At 41.7% G+C, this 8,879-nt stretch overlaps 1 protein-coding gene and 1 long non-coding RNA gene across 2 annotated transcripts in view; one reads left to right on the top strand and one right to left on the bottom strand.

Moving 5' to 3' along the window:
- Window positions 1–3,614, bottom strand: part of UGP2 (UDP-glucose pyrophosphorylase 2) — a 14,600-nt gene extending 10,986 nt beyond the window's left edge. Inside the window, exons 1-2 of the mRNA XM_008644382.2 lie at window positions 3,443–3,614; window positions 2,792–2,899 (exon numbers count right to left, since the gene is read on the bottom strand). Coding sequence (XP_008642604.1) covers window positions 2,792–2,899; window positions 3,443–3,556 — 222 coding nt within the window. The 5' untranslated portion in view covers window positions 3,557–3,614. The remainder of the gene's footprint in view (window positions 1–2,791; window positions 2,900–3,442) is intronic.
- Window positions 3,615–5,039: 1,425 nt separating this feature from the next.
- LOC108444826 lies at window positions 5,040–8,715 on the top strand. Its single transcript, XR_001859531.1, has 2 exons — window positions 5,040–5,332; window positions 8,558–8,715. It is a non-coding gene; the product is annotated as an uncharacterized LOC108444826 (long non-coding RNA).
- The last annotated feature ends 164 nt before the right edge of the window (window positions 8,716–8,879 follow it).

The raw sequence follows: 8,879 nt of genomic DNA, 5'->3' as shown, positions 1-8,879 counted from the left end.
AAGCCTATAAATCCAATAAACTATTCATGAACTTTTTTAAGCTGCTAAATAAATAAGAAAGCAACAAACCTACACTCTGGCAGATTTTTTGTGAGCCTCTGTTTACAGATACACACGTATGTCTGTGTGTTTATACACACACAGGCACATAGATACCTCAACATATGCTTTTTGCTCTTCTAGGGATCAGCTGAAGATTATACTTGCCAGAATTCCCAGCAGCAAAGCAATTCTCCAAAACAATCACAGGCAAATAAACTCACGCTGCAGAGAATTTGGTGCTTTCTAGGCCACGATCCTTGTAGTGTGAGATTCTCCAGCATACAAGCATCCCACCACCTCAAAAAACAAGGTCATCCCTACAGGCATTTATAAATCATTTACAAGATTACCAGAAAATAAGTCTTCTATACCAACCTTCATGCTGTTTTAACAAGAACAGGAGGAGAATATGCTCTGAGGTTTTACAGCTAAGAAAAGAAAACTCACTTGGAGCTGAGCAGAAGCACTCAAACAAAATATGCGTTCACAGATGGATACCTGTCCCAAAGAACTCAGTACTGCAGCCCTTCAAAAGTTATCCCCCTTTAAGCCTTCTAAAAGCTCATACTGTTCTTACCCATATTAGCTAGACTAGTAATTCTGAAATTCTGGTCTTTAGGAAATCAGCTTTAATTTAATAATTCCACAAGTCACACTCCTCAGCAAAGAACAATTTGGGAGAAGGCCCCTTGAAATGCGTCTTCTGTGAAACCCCTTTCATTTTGCAGAGTATGTCCCTGACACGACTGACATATTAAAAAGGAAGGGGTGGATACAACAGGATAGAGAGTTGGAACTATTATGGTCAGCAAAAAGGAGAAAAGAAAAAAATAATCAAGAAATTTAACCTTGCTCTCAGTTTTCCTAAGTGCTTAAACCACCTCCTGTCAGATCAGGAAGCCCAAGTATCCCTAAAGAAAGGGGTATTTACTACACAACGAAGAAGGCATGGAAGGAAGTTTGTTTGCAGATATTTTGCTGTAGCTCTCTTCTGTGGCACTTATCAAGCATGATTACTTGATTTAGAGCTCATGGTAGGAAACAAAATTTCATTTCAGATCATGTATGCATCTCATCAGACCAGAACTGACCTGATTTCACAGAATTCTTACCTTTCTGTCTCTCATCAAAAGTTGCTACATAGCACAGGGCCACACATCAGAATGAGCAGTACAGGCCGTAAGGAAAAAGAGAGATACTCTTTCGAACTCTGCCCTTCTCCATTCAGCCCTCTGTGACCTTAAGTTAGACCTTTCTCTTAGGTCTTTTTTTAGCAGCTTGCCATGCCTGGGAATAAACCCCCGGTCTATTTCAGAGCCTTACCACAACCCCCAGGTTGACATCTGCTCCAGATGTCCTACCTGGGTACTTTCAGGCCTTTATAGAACTTACAAGTTTTTCCACTGAAGGTGAACAAAACTTGAAAATTAGACAACAGCTCTTCTTCTCCACAAAGCAGCCATTCACTCTCATCAAATTTCTGTAATTTAATCCCAGGCCTTCTCTTGGCACAGGGAACAGTTTATTCCTTTGATTGTCCTAACTACCTTCTTACATATTTAAAAGACCTATCGCCCCCCCTGAGTCTCAGCCCCCCTACACTGAAAGAAATCCCCTTTTCTTCAGCCTTCCTTGTAAGTCACCTTATCTAGAACTCCAATTTCTCACCCTGGCCTCTTCGTTGAGGGCAGACTTCTCTCCCCCAAAGCAACACTTCATTCAGTGTTACAGTACAGAAAAGAGAGACATCACAAGTTTTTGAAGTTAAAAGAAAACACTCAACCTTGGAAAAACCCTAGACTTGCTCTAAAACAGCATCATTCTTCAACGCTTTATAGAGCAGCCCTGCATCTGTTCTGGAAGTAACTGGACAGCCTGCCTTTCATGGGAAACAGAGCCTCGATTGAGGCACACAGAGAGCCTCAGAGAAACCACAGGCCTGGGAGCCCACAGAACTCCTGCAATATGCCAAGATCACTACGCTGGGAAAAGCAAGAATCTGTAGCACAACTACACCATTAGTTACACAAGAGTCAAAGGACAGCCTAAGGCCACTGATGAATCAATAAAATGAGGTTAGGTTTAATAGGAAGTATTTATTTCAGTACTAAACAGTGCTGAAAACATACATAGTGCTTTTTCAGCAGCAGCTCAAATTACAGGTTGTAAGTTACAACAACACAGACAACATTAGAAAAATCAGGCTCCATAACTCCCCACAGTCAACTCCTTGTTTCAGATCCCTCACTTTTGCTGAGCTGCTGCAGGTTACAGAAGTTGCTAAATGAGCTCTATTACCCAGCCCACTTGCCATATGTCCCTTTCAAATTATTAAACATAAAGGATCACTGGAAACAGTCTCATCTGAGACATGCAACCTTCTTCCATGGGCAGGAGGGAAATGGGAACAACAAGGGTCCTCCGCACTTCCCCTCTAACACAAGTTTACTCCAGAGAAGGTACCAAATGGTGAGGTGGCATCTGTCCCATTTTGTTTCCCTGCTCCCAGAGCTGCTAACAAAATAATACAAAAACTTGACACATATGGTAAGCAGAACCTGATGTTCAGGAACACATACAACATATGTCAACAAATAATTATTTCTCAGTTAGAACTCAAAGTGTTGTCCTACATGGTTTTACAGAACCATGGCAGATAGACCCATTTGATGGGTGAATACATCATTTGACTTAAGTAGCAATTACCAGTTTTACGTTCCTTACAAACTGTCACTTAACCACAACTTACAGAATCTTCTGGAGGTCTCTGAATCTTCCCCCAGTCCACAGATGGTCCCTTTTCTTGTAGGAATCTATGAAACAGCTTCTTAAATCCTTCCAGGTCCTTTTTAGTGTGCTACAAAAAGAAATACATTAGTTAATGCTGGTATTTAATGCACACCTACTCAATCACAGAAGCATTTCTACAAATTGAGGTACAGTCTACTCATGAGAGTAATTTCATTAGCACTGAAACAGACATGCTAAACTTTAGGTAAAACTCCAGAAGTTACCAAAAGCTCATTTTCACTAAAACTCAAGAGTACAAAACCAACTTGGATACCTATACAAGTCTTTTGTCAAGATCATAACCATTACAATTTGGCCCCACATTTAAGAAAACAGCTTTACCCTCCCTTTCTGTAATCCAGCGAAGATTACACAGAACCTTTAATAACTAAAGATGATTAAACACTTAATAATTCCGTCACCCAGTCTAGAGGGAACTGAAAGTCTCCTAACTGACATTGTATCCAGGCTACTCTTCCACACAGGATCAGAGCACATCCCAAAAATAAAGACCTGGAAATCCGTGATTTATCTTCTTGTCTGAGATTTGCCTCAATGTGCTGCATCCCATTTCTCATGCTCTGAGTAGCTCCCACTCCATGCTCCTTACCTCTATCTCATTTGAATGTGCAGTCGCAAGTATCTTATCAAGTTCTACTTTCATTGAATATTCCAGCTCTTGCCGAATGACTTCCTGAAACTGTGAGGAGCCAGCTTGAGACATTGCTTTGCTGAAATCTTGAATTTAAGAAAAAAAAAATTAGGAAAAAAAAACAAAACAAAACAACTAGCTTATTTAGACTACAAATAGCCTTCAATTTTCTTTAAGAGTGATAAACTCATAAAATCTAGTCTTATCACCATACTAGCATTCCAGGAATCAAAAGTTTTTGTTCCTAGTTACTTGGGAACAGATCTTAAACTGGTCCCAAAGAATAATGGCCCTTCTTTCAAAACTCAAAAGAACCCCAAAGGGCCAGTGGTCCATCTCACGAAGTATCCGAAAATCTGCAGCACTGCACTTTTTTGCTAGAGAAATCACATCCCACTGCATCGACACACTTTAGCAAGTAGAAGTGTGAAAAAGAAGAATTTTCTTAGTGAAAAGTTATGTAGAACATTGTGATTGAAGGTATCCTTCTGTTCCACAAGCAAATAAAAACATATGCTTTAATTATTTATACAGTGCACTTTCACAGGATCTTCTGTTTGTTCCAGTAAACATTCCCTTACTTTGTCATGAGTATTTTCACACTACAGCATGCATTTCAGTTACTAAGCAACCTAGAAAATTGGGCTGTCTATCACTTCAGCATTTGTTTTGTTTTTGAAAGTGATAAACTCCACAAACGTGAAAAAGAGTAAATACACAAATATTCTATAAAGTCCACCCTGCAGAAAGAACCAGGAGAGAACACTTTATTTTCCAACAGAAAGCATTGGAAGTGAGTGTATTCTCAAAAGACATTCTGAGTATGTTCTCTGAAGACCTCAGTTAATTTAATTTCTGCTAAATCCCTTAAGTGATCACTTCCCCGTAACACAGAGAGTGATGTATTGCCAAATATAGCTGGATTTTAGAAACACCCTTAATACTAGTGCAAAAAAGGGACAGGAGGGAACTTTACAAGTGAACAGAGTGACACTGACAGAAAACATTGCTAGAAGAGGAACCTGCATTTAAAGTCTACTTACTGAGAACATGTATTAAAAGGCTCTTCTATTGAGAATGTCTAAGAAAGCCAAAGACGGTTCATTTCAATGCAATTTTGATTTTATTTTATTTTTCTAAGCAAAGTATTCCACAGCCTCAGCCTCAGTGACAGTATCTAATCCTTGCTTTGAAGCCCACAGAAGCCATTTTCCTGACTGCACTGTTTTGCAGGTAGGGGAGGGAGAGAGGAAAAAAAAAAAAAAAAAAAAAAAAAAAAAAAAAGACAGACAAGTGCTGCAGTGCACATAGTATGTGTGGTGCAACACGGGAAAACACCAGCTCAAGATGAACAGTACACTGAACAATAGGTCCTTTTTTAAATCAAATGCTTCATTTAGTAGTAAAAGCAGGTAAGAGTTGAAAGCCTGTTAGGCGTATCTTTCCGGGTCAAATGTGTGACAACACAGACAGCTCTCCACCAGGAAGCACTTCTTCCTACAGAAAAACAAGGAGGTCTGTACCAGCTTCATGCTTAATCCCAAACTGCTACAAATACTCCTTTCATTCCCGCCCTTTGGGGTGATGCATTCCGAAACAACTGCGAGGAGATGCTTTCACATGTTTCTAATCCTCCCTGCAACGTGTTATAATAGCCCACTTCTGTTACAGCAACAACAGTGGCCATTTCTCACCGCTCGCCGGCCTGTAAAACATCTGAACCTCCCCGTGTGATGCAACACATCTCTGAGGAACTCTGCACATCCCGAGTCTCAGCAGAGACCTTCAGCCGTGCTGTGGAGCACACTGGGGCTGAGGGAGGCACAGCCAGCTTCCCCGGGCTGCCATGTAAGTAGGAAATGCTTGTTCCGCTCTTATTAGCCAAAAGACTTGTATCTACCAGAAAAAAAGGCACTTAGAGACTAAGTAACACCACAAACAAATCGAGAAAAAAAGGCATCATAAAAGCAAATATATGGCAATGTCCTAGTTTAGGGGTTTGGGTTTTTTTCTGTAATACTCTAAAATTCTCCATAAACTGAATGTGCAAATGCTAAACACATTTGATCACCAATATCCTCGCAGGAAAGCAAAGCAGACCTGTTGCTTCTTCCAACATCAGGCACACAGAGCAGCAGCTGGATGGGACAGCTCTTGCCGAACCCCAGCCTGCCAAAGCTGCCAGTGCCGTACCCTTCATCAGCAACAGGGGGTATTTAGGCTTCCCATTTAACAACTACTGCAACCCCTCGGCCGCATCCAGACCCAATGTGTCAGGTCACGGTTGCTTGGGAAGAGCATTGTTAATGCTGTTAGCCCAATTATTATTATTTCGGGGAAAGAGAGAGGAAGAACACGGCTGGAGTCGGTAAAAACATGTCTGGTGCAAGAAAAGTATCTATTCTGCGTAGGTAAGAATGTGAATACTGTAACTAAGAGTCAAGAGAAACAGCAAGTGAAAGCTCTTCTGCTCTTAACATGCCACTGTGAGGCAGAGGCTTTGAGCATGTATCTTGAGGGATGACCACCAGGACCTGGCCTGCACTCTCTAGTGTCTCCCCAAAGCAGTATCGGTCCATGATACGAGTGAACACAGCACCAGTTGTTCCTGCTGCCCCTCAGAGTTTTTGGGAAGGAGCTGGTATTACACATTTCAGCCTATGGCTGGCAGAAAGACAACTGCAGTCCTTCAACACAAACTACAGCTGAATTTAACAGCCTGGGTGAAGATTGATTTCCCTTTTCAACCTAGCAGCAACAAGGAAGTTGAAAGGCGAGTGCAACTGCATATCTGAAAGCAGTTCTTTCCTGCAGGCAACTAAAATTTCCTACAGCTGTAATGAAAAGTAGTTACTGTGCCTCTAAAAATCACATGGGAGGCTGGGGTGCTGGATAATTGCAGGAAGATATTTCCAAGGACACACAGGGCCATAAAATCCCAAATTATGTTTAAAAAGAAATGCCTCTTCCAAGCTATTTCACAAACAGTGCCTCATATTTCAGCCTAAACCCACTTTTATGAAACCAGTGCTCTTGAACACTCATCAGACGTAAGAAAAGGGTGGGATAAGGTAGTGGAAGACACTTTGGGGACCTGCCCACACAGGAAATGAGCACAGACCAGAAGAGCATGACTAAATAGTTGAGACTTCAGAGAACACTGGGCTTTGCAAAAATGACCACAGAGGGTATCTTACTTTAATGTCTTTGGTAGAAAGTGTTCTCCCAAGTAGCAGAGACAGGACGGCACTTCAGTCAAGTTCATGCTGGTGTTTGAGGCATAGAGAATTTCACTCCAACCCTCCTGCCCCCACCCACTGTTATTTCTAACAGGCTTTTGTGCTCTGCTCTGACTGCTAACCTGGCCCCTGCCCTCACAGCACGAGCTACAGCACACGGAAAAGTATTGGCAGGTTTATGATGCCTAATTTTATAGCTGACATGTGAAAAAGCAAAATGTGATATATCAGAGCAAGCTAATAGAAAGGAGGACTTTGTACACTACCAGAAACAATGTAAGGGGCAGATCTCCTCAGGAAAACTGCACAAGAACAGAACAGTGGAGAACTCTTACTTAGGGACTTGCACGTATTTCCTCTCTGCTGTCCTTCCTCTTACTCTACATTAAAAGCAGAGAAAATGTTAAGATTAATTTTGTTCATTAATCCACTCAGAAGAGAAGTTTACTGCCTTGGTACTCAGGGTACAAGGAGGCAGCACAGGAGGGAGTTGTGGGACAAGCCAAGCAAGAACTTCTCTCATGAAAAAGTAGGGAATCTCTAGGGCTGAGGGCTATGGATCGTGATTACTTTTGCAATCCAAGTAAGTATACAGAAAGACCTATAGCAGAAAATTATTTAGGTCTCCCTGGAGCCAGACTAATGCATAAAAACCTAGAAGGGCGGCCAGTAAGTTACAACATGTAGCTAAACTTTAAATGCTCTACCCTTGAACTCTGTGCTCAGGGTACAGAGTGAATGCCTTAACTTCCAGCAGTTCCTCTTAAAGTTCAAGGCAATTTTTATCTCTGGCAGGGATAAAAGTCTCTTTAAATATCCACACTATAACACACAATGCTAACGAATACTACTTTGAATTTTAGAAGTGAACATACCCACTCAGCCTCTACAAACATTTTCCTACTACTAGAGGCAAAATTTGCCAACACGCATCGGACTGAAGCATCCGTGAAGTGAAATCTTTATGCTCTGACTCTTCCTGATGGATGAGCACGTTGGCCTGAGCTAACTGAGAAATTTGCAACCCAGGAAGCTGTTCTTGCCAGCTGCACACACCAAGAGTTTAGGTGTTACAGTCAGACACAGCTGAATTTCCTGGTTTAGCAGATGATCCTCATGCTAAAATATCACTTGACATGACAATACGTTTCAGTACTACTGGCCTGACAAAAGAGTATCTAAACGGCGGATGGTTTTTGGGGGTTTTTTTAAGGCTTTCAGGATTGTCAAATCTCTGGTAGTATTTTAAAAACCAATTATGACCTTCACATAGGTTTCTACAGCTTTCAGTTTCAGAAATAACAGCACTTCTCTGCAAGATGGCTACCTTCAACAGAGAGAGATAAGCCAATTCCATTTTAAAAGAACAATTGCCAATATATTTTCCTAATAAATTTCACAAGGGCTTATCTTGGTAACTTTCAGAGTGGCTGGTTGAGCAACATGCTGGAAACACCTTCTTCCTCCAGCCGCCTGGTTCCTGCCCAGGTGTCACGGGACATTTGTAGACAGGTGATGCCTTTACACAGCCAGCATTGTCCAGTCCTGGACATCCACTGTGTGAGGGACAGTGATTTCCCAAAGGCTGCCAAGGCCTTCAGTTGCCTGCAATACCCAAGTTTGTATAGCAAACGACCTACTCGTGTTCCTTCTGCAGGCAGCATTACATTTATTGATAGGCCTGAGTGGATTTATATTAAGGAACCCTATACAAAAAGCACACCCGCACCATTAGGAATATCGGAAAACAGGGAAAGAAAACTGCAACGGCAATGCACCAAAGTAATTTTTCTTCCCAAAATGACCTCTTGTGGGCTGGTTCCCTGTTTTGCAGAGAATCCGAAACTCAGACCACGTACACACAAACGCTCACACATGCGGAGAGTAAAGGAGAGCGCCGGAGCCTACCGGGATCAGAAAACGCCAAAACACACTCAAGCCTCAAAAAAAAAAAAAAAAAAAAACAACAAAACAAAACAACAAAAAAAACCACACGAAAAAAACACAACACCCAAAAAAGAAGAAGAAAAGAAGAGAAAGAAAAAAAAAAAGAAAAAAGCGAAGACGTTCGACCTCGGAATCCATCCTCCCGCAACTTTACCAGATGGCTTAGCGGAGAGGGCAGATTTGTGCTGGCGAGGTCCCGCAGGATCCCC

This window comes from Corvus brachyrhynchos, unplaced genomic scaffold (assembly GCF_000691975.1).
Source record: "Corvus brachyrhynchos isolate BGI_N302 unplaced genomic scaffold, ASM69197v1 scaffold312, whole genome shotgun sequence".
Lineage (NCBI taxonomy): Eukaryota > Metazoa > Chordata > Aves > Passeriformes > Corvidae > Corvus > Corvus brachyrhynchos.
This window is presented reverse-complemented; position numbering and strand designations above follow the sequence as displayed.